Below are 17,691 nucleotides of genomic sequence, written 5' to 3'. Positions count from 1 at the left end.
GCTTGCTTCACCACACAGCCGATATGACACTTAGCCGGTGGACTCGACTCAATGCGGGAATATGACTTGTGGTTATTGCAACGTTTCACGTAGGCCTTAATAACACCAGCAAATATCGCTCCTCCAGGGCTTGGCCTTTTTACAGCCAAGAGCAACCCGTTCCGGGCCTTTTTGCAAAGGTGAAACCCAAACCACTCATTCAAAGGACTTACGGGAAGCTGAACCGTCGTTTGGACTTTTACCGGCGATCAAGCAAAATGACCTTCAAGCGTCGACGCCCGATTGCATCCTCGAGCTTGTCCCTGAAGATTTTTCCACGCGCCAGCGCCCAATTTCAACGACAATCACAGAACCATTCTGCCTCCTGTCCCAGTGCCTCGGATGCTCATTTTCTGCCCATCCTTTCCCATCCTTACGCGCGTTGTGATTTCCTCGCCGATCTCATCCATGCCACGAACAGATCTGCCAAGGCGAAATTTCGCGGACCTGGTTCCGGGCTCATATTCGCATCCTCGCATCCTGTTGTGCGCCGCACTGAAGCTCGCTAGGCACGGGTCGCGGCGTCATACACGTGTTACGCAGCCCTCAGCGTGTTTGCGCATGGGAAAATTACGGCTGACGAACATCAGTTCCTATATCCGAGGTGCATGGCATGCGACTTCGATGCTGCATCCTTCCGTGTGGAGGCGTTCGTCGCTATCTTCACGACAGGTCGTTTCTCCCTCGAGGCCGCGAATGCTCGTCGAATTTCGAATCGGAATTTCGAATCGAAAAAGGCGTTACACAGCTAAGTTGTTGAATTCCGCATCGGCTTTACGCAACGTGCCTTGCGTATCATTCTATGACGCCTCCGCTGCGAAATGCAGAGTTATCGCTACCTACCCATGCATTGTAGGCACCATCGATACTGCAGTGCGCATCAAGGTTCCTTCCGCTGCTCCACGTACCCACAGAAGGTTACACGAGAGCCCAGAATTGAAGCCTGGTTCTCTGGTGCGAAAATAGCAGCAGCCTGTCATTTCACCGAACCACCAATCTGCATACCGATAACGAACCTTGCATCGGCCACTAATTCGCATCCCCCGCCTGTGGTGCTCAGCACTCCGCGTCTCACTCGCAGCCGAACGATCCAGGCGCCCGGAACCACCGCACTCTCCCAAAGCAGCAGATTATGCAGCTCCAATATTCGCATCCGTCAGCCTTACACTTCGCATTCGCACACCATCTTTGGCGGTGCTGACCGTTCGGGGGAGGCGACTCACATCAACGACAGGTGTTGGTGAGGAACCGCGGGTTCCCCAGGTGAGAATATGGAGGGCGGATACACCCCATCCCAGGGGGCTTAACCTTTGAATCCCCACCGATGAGGGCTTTACGGAAACCTACCCCCCACAGTCAGCGGGGTGCGCATGTTCGCGTCTCTTTATCGCAGTCGCAGCGTATAAGGAGTCGTAGTGATGGCGGCACAAGTGTGACTGGATCGTGAATTTCTTGTGAGTGGCTGATTTACACCGCTTGCTGACCGTATGTGATGTCTGACTGCTTCACGGCAGTAGATTGGGTGATGGCATGGTATTAGATTGTACGATGCCGACGGCATACGGGCCGTTGATACTACACTTGAGACTTGCCGATGGCTAGGCTTTGGTAAGGCTGGTGTATAAGAGGGTATGCCGTCATGGTCTCTGTCGATAACCCTCCTGTCGTGACTTCAAAGTACTCGCGCGAGTGACGCAAAACTTGCAGCTTCACGAACATGTGACGATGGCGAAGTATATATGCCTCCCGCAAGGGAAACACCTAGATGCTCCTGGAAATTACGTAGTCTTGATATCCACCCCTCTTCTCAATACTAAAATCACGCCGTTGGAGAACATCTTGTCTTGTATCATGTCCTGATTGCTAATGATGATGATGATGATGATTTGTAGTCTTTGCATGATACATGAACACGCGACGAATCTCGAAATTTGCTATACCTACACTATTACGATTCCATGCGAAACAGAATATTCGAAGATTCTTCATACAAACGTTACATCGACATCTGAACATGACGAGTCCCGAGAGATTGAGATGCCGTATACTTACTTCTCCTCGCATTCGTAGACATCATGCTGCCATACTCACGGGATATTTAATATTTCTTGCCCACAAAGCTGCTGCGTTTTCCAGACGTTTATAGCATGTGTTTCTCTGCCGACGTCTAGTATTAAAACTCCTAGCCCTGGCATATTTATTTTATTCCGAGTCTTGCTGCGATTGGGATGGTGGAGTCGGAGCTGAATACTCCTGCCTTTTCCACGAGTAGGTAGTTATTAGGAAATCCTGTTTCTAAATTGTGTGAAGACATTGCGTTAGAAAACAATAAGCGTGTATTTTCAGTCTATCCGGATATGTGATGCATATTTCTTTTTTTTTCTGGCTGACATTGTTCTTATTCGCATTGCGCAGAAGATGATTGACGATTGAATAATAAATGCCCCCAAAAAAACACCGCCTAGTTCGAGAATTACTTGACGGATAAAATCCGAGAGAACAGGCTAGCTTGGAGTCTTTGTTTCCCGCTCTTTTGATCTCTAGCCATTCATGAATTTATACATGAGCATATGGGTTGAGATTAGAGAAGATACAATGGTGTGATGGTTAAGTGTGAAAGAAATATGGATCGGATTTGGGAATTCAGACGAGTTATAAGCAGAAAGTCAGGGAGTGGAAAGAATGGAATGGTCGACGGTTGTGCTGGCAAATAATGAATTCCTACGCATTGCTGGATTGTTGGGATATAGCAGCAGCCGCCGCCGCATGCCCGACACCTCATGCTGTACCATTGAGATTTAGGCAGCGTGACTCTCCAGCAGAGTGACCAGCTCTAGCACGAGGCGATGAGATGAGACTAGCATGAAAATATGACTTAGGAATGATGTACAAGGTCTAAGAAACTCGGTATAACAGCAAGGAAAAGAAAACAGGGAAGGGTATCACTACCTCCCGCATGAAAAAGGATAAAGCGTGCCGCCCAGTAGAGTTACATATCCGCATCCATCACGTCCAGTTCCGTGGATGCCAGACCCCGTCCCATCATCCGTCATAACCCATCCCACCACATCAATCATCCTCCTTCCCATCCCCGTTCTCGTCCTCCTTCTTCTCCACCGTCTCCATCTCCACACTCCCCTCAATCTTCCCCTTCCCATCCCGCCTCGTAAGCCGATACTTGCCTCCCTCCCACAAATCCTTAAACGTCAATTCCTTCGTGCGCCCCAAGCTCTCAATATCGCCAATGCGCTCGAGCGTCGCCTCGAGGAAGTCTTCAAAGCCCGGCTCGGAGCACAATTCGTTGAAGGCGCGCTGCATGGGCACGCTGTCGGCGCGCACCATGGCGTGCGAGTCGATGCTGAAGATGGACAGGTCGTGGTGCTGGCGGATGAAGTCGGAGCGCGTCATGATGAAGCGCGCGCGGTGCAGGGGGATTTCGGGCAGGATGTGGCCGGTGGAGGGGTCGTAGGTTGCCTCCATTTCGAGGGAGGCTTTGTAGAGCGCGTTGGCGAGGACCATGGCTGTGGACTGTGGGAGTTAGTATTGCATATCACAATCTAAAGAACCAAAGCTGGTCTGACTTACAGCATATTTCTGCTGGTCCATGACGTCGTCGTCCATTTCCTCGCCGAGGATTGCGCAGTTGTTGAGGAACCAGATCTTCTCCATGTCGCAGATATGGTCGCATTTTTGCAGCATGTCTTCGGATTTGGCGACGCGATTGAGGAATGTCAGACGGCCTCCTATCTTGTCGTACACTTCTTCGAGAATGGAGTTGCTTGGCTTTTCTTTCCAGTACTTCATGCGGTAGTTGCGGAGTGCTTGCATGGCGGGTTCTTTCTTGAGGTCTTTAATCTGGTGCACTTCCATGCGTGTCGCGTGGTGCTTCAGGCGTTCAAAGACCCAGTACTTGTCGGAATTGATGATGATGGTGGCTAGATTAGAGGCTGCCCATTGTTCCGCACGTTGCTGGATGAGTTCAATCAGGTCGCGCCCATCTTCGTCGTCTCGAATGAGATGAGCCTGGTTGATGATGAGAATGAGTGGTCGTCCGATCTTTTGTCTTCGTCTGAGTGCCACCTTCTCCAGCTTGTTGAAGGCGCGCTCAATGTCCAAAATTGCACCAGCGTCACGTGGTCCACGTATCGAGAAGAGTGATCCAATGTTGTCCTCGTGATATTCAAAATCCAAGCAGCGACCGAGGCGGACACGGAATACTTCGAGATCAGCGTGAGCCTCCATCATAGAGCAGCCTTCACCATTGATTTTTGCCATCGCATCGATGAGCATGGAGCTCTTGCCGGTCCCTTTCTCGCCTAACAACAAATGATAGCGCCCTTTGAGCTGGCCTTTGACGATTTGATCAATCTTCTCTTGCTCATCACGTGTAATCCATCGCTCACCGTCTTCTTCGTCGGCAGGGCTATGGGTCAATTCATGTCGGGTAGTCTCTCGGGGCACTTCTTTTCCACTCGCGGCGAGGTCCAGAACGGGATCGCCTTCCCTGAAGGCATTTTCCATCTTCTCGAGGACGTTCCACTTGTAGTACTTTGTGTACCCGATGCCCACACAGGCTAAGATGAAGATGCTGGCACCGGTAGTAGCAGCTGCTTCAAACATCTTCCAAGCTGTACTTCTCCATGCTTCTTTTTTTGCTTCACGTCGCTCGTCCTCTTCCTGTGCACTTTCCGTAGCATCATCAATTGGATTTGGCGCATCGTTCCCAGGGGTTGGTGGACCAGATTGCCCACTAAGAGCACGCGCAAACAATGGCTGGCATGCAGCCACTCTTCCAGGACCAGCCTGCTGTATCTGCTGGAAGAAGGCGCGCGGTTGCTGGTGCTGAAACGCGACATGGGCCCGCGCGACCTGTGTCCGCAATATAGGTCGTAGCATTAACATTATTACCGTTGCGGCGCCTGCCGGGATACGTGTCGCGTGAGTGCGCACGTGTCCAGCTAGCGCATGAGGTACAATTGAGGTACAGAGGTGCGAAAAGAAAAGAATGAAAAATGAGCGACAGTGAGCGACACAATGAGATGAGGCTGAAAAGAGGTGATGCAACAGATGCTATTATTGACTGATGTTGTGGAGAAGATAGGGATGCACAGATGAGCTTGGCGCGCCATGGCCCCGTAGCTTCCTTCTATCGTCGGAGGCAGTGAGGTTGCTGCATCTTCGCGACCTTGCGCCGACGACACCCAAACTGTTCTGATGGCGACTATTGTCAGCCTTGTAGTATTTCAGGAAAGGTAATGGTAAGTAGCACAGACCCAGCGATTGGGTTCTGACTGCAGATAGCCTCGTAGCGAATGATGGGGGCCGTTATGTGCCCGGGGTCTTTTCGGCGACACAGGGCCGCACTAGCTTCCCATCGGCTGGATGCGGAGAAGAGTCTCACGAGTTTTGCAAAAATTATCGACGTATTGATGCACGGTAGAACGTTTCTCTTTACACCTTCAACGTGTGCCATTGTACATTAATGCGCCTGTCTGTTACATTCCCTACGTCACCTAGACCCGTTCCTTTATTTTGCAGCCACTCTTTACTGGAATTGTAGTTGTGCCCGCCGAAGTTCGCAATCATGGCGGCATCCAGCAATGACGCTTCCAAATCTGGTGAGCTTCCCACACCGCACGCGACAGGAAATATCCACACAACTCTCGACGTTTCCTGTTCATATAGTTCAGTGCAGCTATGGCTAACAGCAATGTCACCACAGAGGTAGCACAGACTCCCAGTAAAGAGCAGGATGTCAACGGGGAGGTCGAGGCGACCGAGGAGGACGGTGCGAATGGCCAGCTGCCAGACAGTAAGTATATTCTGGGTCTGAGGCATGTATACGGGGAGCTGACCATGTGTAGACATCTTCCAAATCAAGATCAAGCTGCCCCACGAGCCATTCGAGATTCCGATGACGGTCCGCACAAACTTCCGCCATGTCACGACATCAAGCTTACAGTGGTAGATATCGACGGCCGAGCAGGTACAGGACCTCCGCCAGTCCATCATCGAGATGCCGAACACCTTCCAGTACTCCTGCTTCCACCTCGAGCACAAGGGACAACGCATCAACGATTTCGTCGACCTGTCCGAGGTTCCAGAGCTTGGCCCAGATTCAGTTCTTGAGGTCAAGGAGGATCCATACAACGAGAAGGAGGCCCGGTTACATGTCATCCGCGTGCGAGAGCTCATTGGCGCTGCCGGCGACCGCACTGATGCGCTGCACGGCATCATGGCTGGTCTTTCGCTGCACGACACCGTGGGCTTGGACCAGTCAGGGAAGCCCAAGGAGGACGGCCCTGAGCAATCGCCGCTGGCAGACTACGACTTCAAGTCTTCGGGAGCAATCAAAAACTTGCTGCCTCCACCACAGGAACCCGCGCCCAAGTGCATAAAGTCGATCGCTCTGTCCGCATGGAATCCACCGCCGTACCACCTGCGAACCAAGGGCCATCTCCTGTACCTTGTCGCCATGACCAACGAGAACGAGCAGCACCATATCACCAGCCACGTCACAGGTTTCTACGTTAACAAGTCGTCGAACGCCAGCTTTGATCCCGCGCCGCGACAGGGTCCAAAAGCCCTGCACGCTCATTCGCTGCTCACTCTGCTCGAGAAACTTTCGCCTTCTTTCGAAGCGTCGTTCCAGCAATTGCTTGAGCACAACGCGAAGAAGGAGCTCCTCACCATCTTCCAGCTCTCGAATGCGATCCCAGCCAACCCCTGGTTGGTTCCGCCACCAACATCCTCCCTCACCACACATCAGCCAGACCTTGCGCGGACACAGGAGAGCTACCTCATCTCGGGCGTCGAGAACACTGACACCCTCCGCGATTGGAATGAAGAGTTCCAGTCAACGCGAGAGATGCCCAAGGAGGCTGTTCACGACCGTGTCTTCCGCGAGCGTCTTACCTCGAAGCTTTTCGCCGATTACAACGATGCTGCAACTCGCGGTGCGATGCTCGTAGCTCGTGGAGAAATCGCACCCCTGAACCCCACTGAGGCCAAGGATGCGCAGATCTTCGTCTACAACAACATCTTCTACTCCTTCGGTGCGGACGGCGTTGGCACTTTCGGCACTGAGGGCGGTGATGAGGCTGCCCGCGTAGCTGTGGGCAAGGATGTTATCGGTGTGCGAGCAGTCAACAACCTCGACATCCCCAACCTCTTCACTTCAGGAACCGTTGTCGTGGACTTCCTTGGAAAGCGTATTGTTGGTCAGAGCATCGTACCTGGTATTTTCAAGCAGCGGGATCCCGGAGAGCACCAGATCGACTATGGTGCGGTTGAGGGTAAGGAGATTGTTGCGGACGACAAGTCGTTCGTGCCCCTATTCGAGCAGCTCTCCAAGGCGCTGCGCGTCAAGAAGCATCCCGTCTGGGACAAGGACAATGTGCGCCACGAGCTTGAGGGAAGTGTGGAGACCAAGGGTCTTATTGGTACCGACGGTCGACGATACGCACTCGACCTGTACCGCCTCACACCGCTGGACGTCGCCTGGATCGAAGCCCACTGGAGCGAGCCCAGCAAAGACGAAGACGCAAAGCCAAGCGAGAAGAACTACCCACATCGCATGGCAACATTGCGCCCTGAGCTCGTCGAGTCTTATGGCAGGTTGAAGCTGCGGGAGTATGTCAAGAACGAGATTGACAAGAAAGCCAACAAAGCCCGCGGCGGCCGGCCAAGAAGAGAAGGAGAGGAAAGAAGAGGAGTTCCATTGAGGGAAGGAATCGGATTTCATTCGGGAAGAAGAATTCGGACGGAGGACTTCTGACTCGTCGGGAAGAAGACTTCTGATGAAGAGGAGGAGAAGGCCGCCAAGAAGGATAAAGTCGAAAGGCAGCAAAGAAGGCCGCGGAAGGATGCTGCCCAAGGCACAGAAGGAGGCTGCCCAAGGCACAGAAGAAGGCTGATGCAGGAAAAGAGGTTGATGGCGAGAAAAAGGCAGAGGCTGAGCCCGAGCAAGACCGTGTTGATATCTCTGGCTTCTCGTTTGCGCTGAACCCTGACGTCTTCTCTGGACAGACACCACAATCAGACGAGGATAAGGCAGAGTGGGCCAAGGACGAGGCCGAGGTTCGCGCTGCCTGCGACCACCTCCAGACTGAGGTGATCCCCCGCATGATCACTGAGCTCAAGGATGGCGAGGTCGGATTCCCAATGGACGGCCAGTCATTGAGCTCGCTCCTTCACAAGCGCGGTGTGAACATCCGCTACCTGGGCAAGATCGCTGAGTTGTCTGACAAGCCTGACCCACGACTCCAGGCGCTGAAGCGTCTCATCGTCCAGGAGATGATTGCTCGTGGTTTCAAGCACTTTGCCAACTCGAAGTTGCGCAATGTCTCTGCTCCGTTCTCCGCGGCCTGTGTCGCACACTTGCTGAATTGCCTCTTGGGCGCTGATGCAAATGCCAAGCCCGTCGCTGAGTGCGACGAGGAGATCAAGCGAATGATCTCAACGCCCGAGGACGACTTCAGCTTTGAGAAGCTCACGCCTGAGAGCTTGAAGAAGGAAGTAATTGCCCAGATTGCGCTGCGATACCGCTACGATTTGGGTGAGTCATGGGTTGAGTCTGGCAAAGAACTCCAGCTGCTGCGCGAGGTCTCCCTCAAGCTCGGTCTTCAGCTGCAGACCAGGCAGTACGGCTTTACCAAGGAGACGCTCACTAATGGAGCGGCTGTCCCAACTCCTGCGGCACCACAGACCAATGGCAGCTCCACTTCAAGCAAGAAGAAGAAGAACAAGACGATCACACCGCCACGCGCGGACAGCCCAGCCGTCAGCCTGCCATCGCAGACTTTCCACGCTGATGACATCCTCAACATTGTTCCTGTCATCAAGGAGGCTTCGCCGAAGAGCTTGCTCGCTGAGGAAGCTCTTGAGGCTGGCCGCATGTCCGTGGCCCAGGATCAGAAGGAACTTGGCCAGGAACTCTTGCTCGAGTCTCTACAGCTACACGAGCAGATCTATGGCGTCCTGCACCCAGAAGTCGCTCGCGCTTACCACACCTTGTCGAACCTGCTGTTCAACCTTGACGACAAGGCGTCTGCTCTCGAGCTGGCGCACAAGGCTGTCATCGTTTCTGAGCGTACCCTTGGTGTGGACCACGCTGACACTGTCCTGGCATACCTGAACCTTGGACTCTTTGAGCACGCCTCGGGTAACACCAAGGCTGCTCTTGTCTACGTTCGCCACGCACTTGAGCTGTGGAAGATCATCTACGGTGCAGACCACCCTGATTCGATCACCACGCTTAATAACGCTGCGGTCATGCTGCAAGCGATGAAGCAGTACCACGAGTCGCGCATCTGGTTCGAGGCATCCCTGGCCATCTGCGAGGACGTGTCAGGCAAGACTTCAATCAACACTGCGACTCTGCTCTTCCAGACTGCACAGGCTCTCGCCTTGGACAAGGACATGCGTGGTGCCGTCAACCGCATGCGCGAGTCGTACAACATCTTCAAGGATGTTCTCGGCGCTGAAGACCGCAACACCAAGGAGGCCGAGAGCTGGCTAGAGCAGCTTACGCAGAGCGCCGTTAGCCAAGCGAAGCAGCTCAACGACCTCGCCAAGGGCCGCATCCGACGCATCCAGCTCACTGGTAGGAACCCTCTCCGCCCTGCCGCGGCCACTCCGTCCGTGAGTGACGCCGCAGCTGCAGCTGGGGGCCAGCGCACTGGTACTGGCCGGGTCGACCAGCGCAAGATCGAGGATCTCCTCAAGTACATTGAGGGCGAGTCATCAAAGACACCTACGAAGAAGCGCACTCAGAACCCGCGCAAGAGGACGCAGAAGCCGTGATCCTCAGACATGATCCTTCAATAAGTGCTTCGCTTCCCCCCATCATCGCGGTGTGCGCAACCGCATAACGGCCTGCATGATTCTCTTCTCCATTTTTTGCATCGCTTGCTCTGTTTTACGGCGTCGGGCTACTGTCATTGTCGTGTACCAAATGTCGGACATTCTTGGTCGGTATAGAAAAAGGCGGTTGGAAGGTGTCTTTGGATGGACGACTGGAGGAAATAGATGTATGGACGACGCATGACTGTATATGTACAAAATACGATGGCAAAATGTCTCTTCTCTTCAAAGTGTCTTAAAAGTAGCATATTGTGCGCGACCTACTCGTCCAATCTCAGCTGTGTTTCGAGTGAAAACAAGATGACATGCTAGAGCGCCCTCATAGTGATGCGATGACGTGAATGGTGAACGGTGGCCCGTGCACTGATGGTTGCCGGGGCCTAAACGATTTTGCTGCTCGCGCGCTTATGACGATGTTAATAACAAGCGTGACGCCCTTAACCACACATCTACCCACGCGAGGTGCGCATCCTCTCCAGACCTGCGACCACTTCATCCGACACTCAAAACTACCCCTACATCAACTGCGACTGCAAAACATCTCGCGATGTCGGCCACAAAGCTGATTGACCGCACGGAGCCGGTTGTTGTTCCGCGCGCGCACACGACCGTGACTACCAAGTCGCGCCTGCCATGGTTTCTACGCGTCCCGATTCTCGTGGTCCTGAACAGCGGCATCCGATCTGTGCTCTGGACCGCTGCGATGAGCTTCTTGGTTCCCGAGCTCGGGAGGATCAGCAGGGTGCCGAGCGATGAGGACTTCTGGTCGCTGTACTCACCAGCGGCGCGTCTTGCCATGAACACCGCGACAATTGGCATGGACTGGTACTTTGACTATGACTGTAAGTCTTGAGACGGGTTGGCGTTCGTGGATGAAGGCTAATATGTGGCAGTCTATGACGTTGCGGCGCTCACGACCCTCACCAACGCGCCCTACGCGTACCTCCTCGCGACGTACTTTGGCATCTCGTACCTGACTGTCCTCGCGCACGTCGTCATTGAGGTCTTCGCCATCTCAGTCCCAACATACCTCTTGCGCTCGCGCTCCGCCGCTCACCGGGCCAACGTCCCGCTGCGCAACCGCTTTCTGCTCAATAGCATGCAAGTACAGTTCTCCAACGCACTTCTCGCCGTCGGCGTGTACATAGTCATTCTCTGGGCCGGCCTGAAGACAAACTATCTCAACCTCTTCCTCATCAACTACTTCGTCATTCCCACGCTGGAATCCGCGCATCTCGAGACGCCCGTCAGCCTGCTCTGGAAGATCCTTCCCGTGGGTGTCGCGGCGAAGGAGTTCTTGCTTAACCCGTCCATCGCTGCGCAGCCTCTATCGGGTACTGCAACGCCTACAGAAGTGGTGTTTGACCCTGCGACTGCGACGCTCGACGAGACTATCAAGGCAAACATCCTGCCCGCTGACAAGAGGAAGAAGACGCTCTTCCAACAGACTGTCATCCTCAATGCCTTCCTGTTCGCGAGCACTGTCCAACGATGCATGACCATTGACGGCACGGAAATCAAGGGCGCCGCGGGATACAGCGCGCTTTGGGTTGTCGCGAATACCGTTCTTTCGATCTGGTACTCGTGGGTCGGTGATACCAGCGCAGACTACGAGCCTTTGTAGAGGGCTGAGTGGAGTTGGGGTGGTTCATGCTGTTCTTTCCGCGCGCTCAAGAAGCGCGAATCATTTGCTGTGGTGATGGTGGAGGAAAAAGGCAATCTTTTTGAAGCCGATTGAGATACCAATTCGATTTTTTTTCATAGCATATTCAGTCTCGTTAGTAGCAATTTGGAAAACTATCATACTCAACACTGTTTCTGCACGACTAAGAGGATCTAAGACTTTGCTTGGCGATAGACAAGCATAAGCAAGCCCGAATTCTTCATGAGAAACGCGAGCTTATGCAAAGACTTACAGAGCTGCAGAGACATCCAAGAAGGATTCATGTTGCATGTACTACATCCCGCCTCAAGCCATCCGTCGAATACGAGTCTGGAGTTACATCAATTGCCTAGCTGCCCGCACTGTGGAGCCCCCAGTCCAAACTCACCTCACATGAGCGGAAAAAGTTGCCTCGAAGCGAAGGCAAGCCAGCCATTCCGCTCCTTCTACAGCCGACCCGACCCGACACGACAACCTATCACGCCCACTTCTTCGCTATTCGCAAGTGGATCCTCCTGCTACTTAGTCTGATGCGGCTCAAAAGTCGGAGTGCCTCAACAGACACCTGCCGGCGAACCCAACCGGCAGAAGTGTTCCACACGAGCGTCGAGCCAAGACACTCTCCGCATTACCACATCGGGTAAATGCGCCTGTCGATCGCGCAGCGAAGATACCTCTTGGCCTACGAAAAATTTCGTGGGCCTGGGGTGTGTGGAGATGCGCGTGCGTCTTGCCCCGGATGGGGAACGGAGCAAGCGAGCGAGCGAGCTGGGTGGGTGGTATATAAAGTGTCTCGCGACCCCAGCACACTGCGCTTCCTGCGCCCGACCTTTTGTGCAGTGAGAAATGGATAGCAAAGACACCGAGGCGACGGTGGGAATGATGGGAGGGGCTGGTCTGGCAGCCAGTCTATCGCCTGAGCGGCGCGCGCAAGTCGAGAAGAGTTTGAAGCGCAAGTTGGATGCGAGATGTTCGCTTTTCGTGCTGATTTATATTATGAATTATTTGGATCGGTAAATATCCTTTCCCCTTTTCACAGAAAGTAAACTTCAGTGCTGATGGGAATTGAACAGGAATAACATCGCAGCCGCGCGACTTGGTGGACTGCAGGAAGATCTCGGCATCAATAATACGCAGTATGCGACGTGTTTGAGTATTCTTTACGTTGGATATGTGAGTTTTTTTCCTTTTCCATTTGAGTATGGTGATGAAGAAAAAGGCTGATATATGATAAACCAGATCCTAATGCAAATCCCCTCCAACATGATCATCAACCGGATCCCGCGGCCCTCGGCATACATCGCCGTCGTGATGCTGGTTTGGGGCATGATCTCGACGCTTTCGGGCAACACCGAATAACTTCGCCTGGGCATGGTTTGCCCGTGCGGGTTTTTCCATCGGGTTTGTCGAAACGGCGTTTTTGCCCGGCGCGCTGCTTATTCTGAGCAAGTGGTATACGAGAAAAGGAATTGACGCTGCGCAATGCGATTCTTTTCTGTGGGAAATTTGATTTCGAATGCGTTTAGTTCGTTGGTTGGAGCGGCGGTTTTGGGTAACATGGAAGATGAGCGACTCCTCATCCCTCAGCTCTAAGGACCTCATTTAACAAGATACAGAGACTTTAGGCCACCGTGCTTGGCGATGGCTTTACTGGATCGAGGGTGCATTAACAATGCTCATCGCCATTGCTGCCCTCTTCATTCTGCCGGACCTCCCGCACAACTCTCGCGGATTTACTGCTGAAGAGCGCGCTGTCGCCGTCCTGCGCATGACCGAAGACGTGGGCGAAGCCGACGAAGACAGCGCCGAGGAATCCCCCTGGGCAGGCCTGATCATGGCCGTCAAAGACGCCAAGATATACATCATGATGCTAACGTTCACCGCGTACGTCGTTGGACTGAGCTTCAACGCCTTCTTCCCGAGTCTCACGCGCACGCTGGGCTTCGGATACATCACCACGCTCCTGATGTCCGCGCCGCCGTGGGCATTCGCATGTGGAGTGAGTCTCGTCAACGCATGGCACGCGGACCGCACGCAAGAGCGATTCTGGCACATTGTTGGGCCGATTATGTTTGGCATGGTAGGGTTCATTATCTCGATGAGCACGCTGAATACGGCGGCGCGGTACGTGGCGCTGTTCATGCAGGCGTCATCGTACGCGGGGTTTATTGTGTTTTATTCGTGGATTTCGAGTTCGTTCCCCAGACCGCCGGCGAAGAGGGCGGTGGCGATTGCGATGATTAACGCGTTTAGTCAGCTTGGCAGTAAGTTTGCTTTCATAAACGATTCTCCAGGGGATGAGGGCTAATAAATGACAGATATCGCGGGATCGTACGTGTGGAACATGACGGACAATGGATACCGCAACAGCTACGGCGTGGTCACAGCTATGTTTGGAGTTACGATTGCAGGCTGCTTCATCTTCAGGGTCGTTCTTGTCAGGCTGAATAAGAGGCTAGACGACGGCACGGATGCATGGGGTTTGTCAGGAACGATATAGCAGAGCAGACTGCTAGGGTTGAAGGTATTACTGCGGAGGAGGCGAAGGGCGGCATGAAGGATTTCAGATATCTTGTATAAGAGGTCAAGATAGTGTGGCTGAGGAGAGCCTTGAGATATTCGAATCGAATTTGAATGATTACGGAAGTTAGCAATTGTACACAAATGCTGCAAGGAAAGACACTACCACACCCGCTTGTAACACAGCTTTCCCCTGCGCCGCTCCCGCCCGCTCCCAGCTTCCCCACACTTCGGTCCCAAATCCTCCGCTCGGCATACACTTCTCCGACCCAGCTCCCCTCCATTAGCGTATCTCGAGCTCCAAGACCGTGACTTCTCGACAACGTCAAACATACTGCAACGATCTCATCACCAAAGATTTCGCCCCACCATGTCATCAACAAACCAAGGTCCCCGGCGCATCGGTCAATGGCTATACCTCAACCCCGCCCGCATCGACGAATACAAAAAATGCCACGCCGCAGTCTGGCCCGAAGTCCTGGAGCAAATCAAGGATTCCAATATTAAAGACTGTATTACATCCCCTTTCCCCATCCCACCACTTCTCACATCCAAACAGACTCAATCTTCCTCTCCATGACGCCCCGCCCAACTCTCTTCGCGTCCTTCAAATACGTGGGCAACGCGTTCGACGAGGACATGGCGCGCATGGCGGCGAATTCGAAGGTCCAGGAGTGGTGGCGGATGACGGATGGGATGCAGGAGAGTCCGGTCGAGGGGGCGGTGGGGAGTGCGACAGGGCCGGGGTGGTGGGGGCAGACGGAGGAGGTATTTTATGTTGAGTAGGGGAGTATCAGTTTGGACTGAAGTTATTGTTCTCCCGAATGGATTGGTTTGACATGTTTCTCCGTTTTCTTTTGTGGCTGATGTGGTGGGTTGCAAATCGTGTTATAGCTCATATTGCTTGAATGATTTCACTGTTCTCTTGTAGTTGAACGACTGCTTCGCTGTAGACGAGCATTACGATTATCTTGACAAACTTTTGAGCATTGCCACAGCAAATCGAGAGCTGCATGAACTCGCGCTCGAGATGTACAACAGCAAGAACCAATTCTTTCCTCACACAGACGCAGTGGACGTCTACAACCAGAACTCGCGCTCTAAAATCAGTTATCGAACCCGGCAGTAACACACTGGGTGCGTAAACTTGTCGTCTTTCTTTCAGTACCTATCCGTAACAACTTGAGCATGGACAATCGCTCCTGTGGCCATTCGGAACTCCTCGTAGGTGACAGGTCAGATTGGCTTGACCGTTTCGACCTAGCAGAGTTTGAAATTATACTGTGTGAAACCGAGGACTGGCGGTGTCCGGCTTCGCGAGCAATAAAGGTAGATCGGGCCGATCGAGACGTCGCGAAGACATACCTGCAGAAATCGCTGAAGGGTGCTAGGGTCAGGAGCTAGACAGCAGTCGTGACTGCGGAAGTTGAAGGTCTTTCTGAAGGAATATGTTATGCTGACTGCGAGCCTTACTGTGCGATTTGGTTGGAAAAGGCGGTGCTGGAACTGTTTGGGAAGTTGTAGATGGGGAAGAGCGAAGAGATGCAATTGAATGCTGGAATGGACAGCCCGAGCTCACAATAATGCCGAATCCGCGCTCCACTGCTGCCTGAAAGACGCCGTGTATCTATAACTCTTCCTCTAAGTTTTCTTTGAACTTGACCCGAAAAGTGAGCATATTCTGCATGCGCTGCTGAACAGCGGCGGGCACAATAGCCCCACCTTTCCCCGTGATGGGAGTGAAAACGAGCTCTCCATGACAGGAAAACTGGATGTACTGCTTGCACTCCCGGTCTATCCTCGCCTTGATCGAATCCGACGTCTCGATCGTAAGATCTGTGAATTTGAATCCCCACTCACATATGTGCACTTGGACGTGCTCAAGGTCTAGGAATCCGAGGCGACCACTTGCCACCTTTTCTAATTGGGACCATTGGTTTGGATTCCCTAGCCGGAGCCCGACCTCGAGGCGATGCACTAGGTGATTCATCGTGCGACTGGGATATTTCAGACCACTCGAAATGAAGAAACCTAGTCCGACTTCCAACCTAATAGCACTCGATGTGTAGTAAATTCCCTTAGCGAGCGTCGCAATTTCAGGCGTCATTCTGAGGTGATGAAACAACACATGCTGATTCCAAATTCCATTGGCCCTTACTGTTTTGAGATTGACCTCCAAGATCGAAACCTTGAGCTCAGTTGGAAGTTTTGTCCAACCCAGTGCAAACTTGGAGCCAAGCGGGCGCGTAGGCATCAGGGTGGTCTTGACTCGGGCGAAGAAGTACATTGCTTCAACACAGCCTATCTCGGGTGCGTGTAGAAAGCCCTGCGTTGCGAGCATGACAGGGTAGGAAGAAACAATCCATAACCACGATCCGGGATATAGTGTCAGTGGTGTAGTGATAGGCAGTGGATTGGATGCGGTTCCGCCGAGCTCGTCGATTGGTAGACGAAGTCTTCTGAAGGAAAAAGGTTGACTCCCGAAGTAAGTTGGTGATTTAGCTACCTCCTGGATGGCGTAATAGCTGGGGTCTGGGGGCGGGGGCCCAGTATCGAACAGAGAGCCGAGGGATGGGGCAAACATACCACTGGGAGACTTGTTGACTTGTGAGGTGAGGAAATGCTCAGTGTAAGGTTGAGTTAAGCAGGGAGATGTATGAGAGTTGATGGAATTGGGAGGATCGGCAATCTATATACGCCTGGTAGCAAGCGCGCGAGTGGAACGTGCGCGAAGCTAACCACACGTGGAACCCGAAGTGAATGTTTGTACTTGCCCAACTCCACGACTGTGCCCCAACTCGAATAGAAGCCTCCTAATTATTCGCACCTTCAAAAAGTCCGAGAATGAATCCAGCGTTGCTGCCACTGCCACAGTCTCGACTAGTCTGATCTTCCTGCAATCGCATCTGCTACCAAAGCTGGACGTTTCCCTTTGTTGAACTGCACGCTGTTCTTGATCACCTTCTCTATCTTGTCTCGATCGTCCACGTCGAAATTTTCGAAATAATGCCAAGGTCCTTCGTTGTCATAGAGGAAGGTCAGCTGTCCATCAGCTTTGAACCACACGCCCGGGAGGACGACCAGAAAGTTGTTCATCCAGCCGTGCTCGAACCACGTAGAGATACCTCGCACATGCCAGTCACATGTTCTCCAAACGAGGGTTATGTTGATGTTGCTGATGCTTTCGAAGCCATACTGCTCCACATCAATGACACTAATCAGCCGAAGCTAACGAATAGTTAGCTCTTGGTAAGGTAGAGTGGTGTAGTTAAGGTCACGTGATTTAGCTTATATGTCGTACACTATGTCAATTTGCCACACAGGAATCTGTGAGACCGATGCGCATGAATTCCTGATGGGGCCAACAATCAGAGGAGTGAAGGAGAATCACCAGTCTCTACAAGACATGGCACTACTCACGGTTGGCCACGAGCCCCGGCCGTCTCCTGTTTCCGCATTGGCAATGTGATTGATGGTCGACCCGCGAATTTTGTGCCATGGCTGGGGTGCCTTTCGAGCAGAGCAGAGACATTATTGCGCGCGCATTGGCTACGTTGGGCTAACTAAACACCGGCATGGCGGATTTGGAGAGAAGGTGGCCGTGG

The 17,691-nt window shown here is 53.0% G+C and overlaps 9 protein-coding genes across 9 annotated transcripts; 6 read left to right on the top strand and 3 right to left on the bottom strand.

Annotated features, from left to right (window-relative positions):
* Positions 1 to 257: 257 nt before the first annotated feature.
* On the top strand, positions 258 to 791 carry SNOG_14693 (hypothetical protein; the record flags this gene model as incomplete). The annotated part of the gene is made up of 2 exons (XM_001804824.1): positions 258 to 524; positions 630 to 791. The coding sequence occupies 2 exons, from the start codon at positions 258 to 260 to the stop codon at positions 789 to 791; spliced, it is 429 nt and encodes a 142-aa protein (XP_001804876.1).
* A 2,317-nt stretch (positions 792 to 3,108) lies between these two features.
* Positions 3,109 to 4,659, bottom strand: SNOG_14692 (hypothetical protein; the record flags this gene model as incomplete). Its single annotated transcript, XM_001804823.1, has 2 exons — positions 3,109 to 3,567; positions 3,625 to 4,659. The coding sequence occupies 2 exons, from the start codon at positions 4,657 to 4,659 to the stop codon at positions 3,109 to 3,111; spliced, it is 1,494 nt and encodes a 497-aa protein (XP_001804875.1).
* Positions 4,660 to 5,623: 964 nt separating this feature from the next.
* On the top strand, positions 5,624 to 9,843 carry SNOG_14691 (hypothetical protein; the record flags this gene model as incomplete). Its single annotated transcript, XM_001804822.1, has 5 exons — positions 5,624 to 5,657; positions 5,735 to 5,851; positions 5,904 to 5,959; positions 6,008 to 7,722; positions 7,923 to 9,843. The coding sequence occupies 5 exons, from the start codon at positions 5,624 to 5,626 to the stop codon at positions 9,841 to 9,843; spliced, it is 3,843 nt and encodes a 1,280-aa protein (XP_001804874.1).
* Positions 9,844 to 10,450: 607 nt separating this feature from the next.
* Positions 10,451 to 11,527, top strand: SNOG_14690 (hypothetical protein; the record flags this gene model as incomplete). Its single annotated transcript, XM_001804821.1, has 2 exons — positions 10,451 to 10,745; positions 10,797 to 11,527. The coding sequence occupies 2 exons, from the start codon at positions 10,451 to 10,453 to the stop codon at positions 11,525 to 11,527; spliced, it is 1,026 nt and encodes a 341-aa protein (XP_001804873.1).
* Positions 11,528 to 12,412: 885 nt separating this feature from the next.
* Positions 12,413 to 12,925, top strand: SNOG_14689 (hypothetical protein; the record flags this gene model as incomplete). Its single annotated transcript, XM_001804820.1, has 3 exons — positions 12,413 to 12,579; positions 12,640 to 12,739; positions 12,806 to 12,925. The coding sequence occupies 3 exons, from the start codon at positions 12,413 to 12,415 to the stop codon at positions 12,923 to 12,925; spliced, it is 387 nt and encodes a 128-aa protein (XP_001804872.1).
* Positions 12,926 to 13,238: 313 nt separating this feature from the next.
* On the top strand, positions 13,239 to 14,146 carry SNOG_14688 (hypothetical protein; the record flags this gene model as incomplete). Its single annotated transcript, XM_001804819.1, has 3 exons — positions 13,239 to 13,830; positions 13,885 to 14,046; positions 14,067 to 14,146. 3 exons carry the CDS (start codon positions 13,239 to 13,241, stop codon positions 14,144 to 14,146), a joined length of 834 nt encoding a protein of 277 aa, XP_001804871.1.
* A 310-nt stretch (positions 14,147 to 14,456) lies between these two features.
* SNOG_14687 (hypothetical protein) lies at positions 14,457 to 15,215 on the top strand (the record flags this gene model as incomplete). Its single annotated transcript, XM_001804818.1, has 3 exons — positions 14,457 to 14,598; positions 14,646 to 14,854; positions 15,018 to 15,215. The coding sequence occupies 3 exons, from the start codon at positions 14,457 to 14,459 to the stop codon at positions 15,213 to 15,215; spliced, it is 549 nt and encodes a 182-aa protein (XP_001804870.1).
* A 498-nt stretch (positions 15,216 to 15,713) lies between these two features.
* Positions 15,714 to 16,373, bottom strand: SNOG_14686 (hypothetical protein; the record flags this gene model as incomplete). Its single annotated transcript, XM_001804817.1, has 2 exons — positions 15,714 to 16,217; positions 16,245 to 16,373. The coding sequence occupies 2 exons, from the start codon at positions 16,371 to 16,373 to the stop codon at positions 15,714 to 15,716; spliced, it is 633 nt and encodes a 210-aa protein (XP_001804869.1).
* A 593-nt stretch (positions 16,374 to 16,966) lies between these two features.
* On the bottom strand, positions 16,967 to 17,618 carry SNOG_14685 (hypothetical protein; the record flags this gene model as incomplete). The annotated part of the gene is made up of 2 exons (XM_001804816.1): positions 16,967 to 17,314; positions 17,568 to 17,618. The coding sequence occupies 2 exons, from the start codon at positions 17,616 to 17,618 to the stop codon at positions 16,967 to 16,969; spliced, it is 399 nt and encodes a 132-aa protein (XP_001804868.1).
* Between the last annotated feature and the right edge of the window lie 73 nt (positions 17,619 to 17,691).

This window comes from Parastagonospora nodorum (assembly GCF_000146915.1).
Source record: "Parastagonospora nodorum SN15 chromosome Unknown scaffold_33, whole genome shotgun sequence".
Taxonomy (NCBI): domain Eukaryota; kingdom Fungi; phylum Ascomycota; class Dothideomycetes; order Pleosporales; family Phaeosphaeriaceae; genus Parastagonospora; species Parastagonospora nodorum.
Note: the sequence above shows the minus strand (reverse complement) of the source record. Positions and strands in the feature narration are given on the sequence as shown.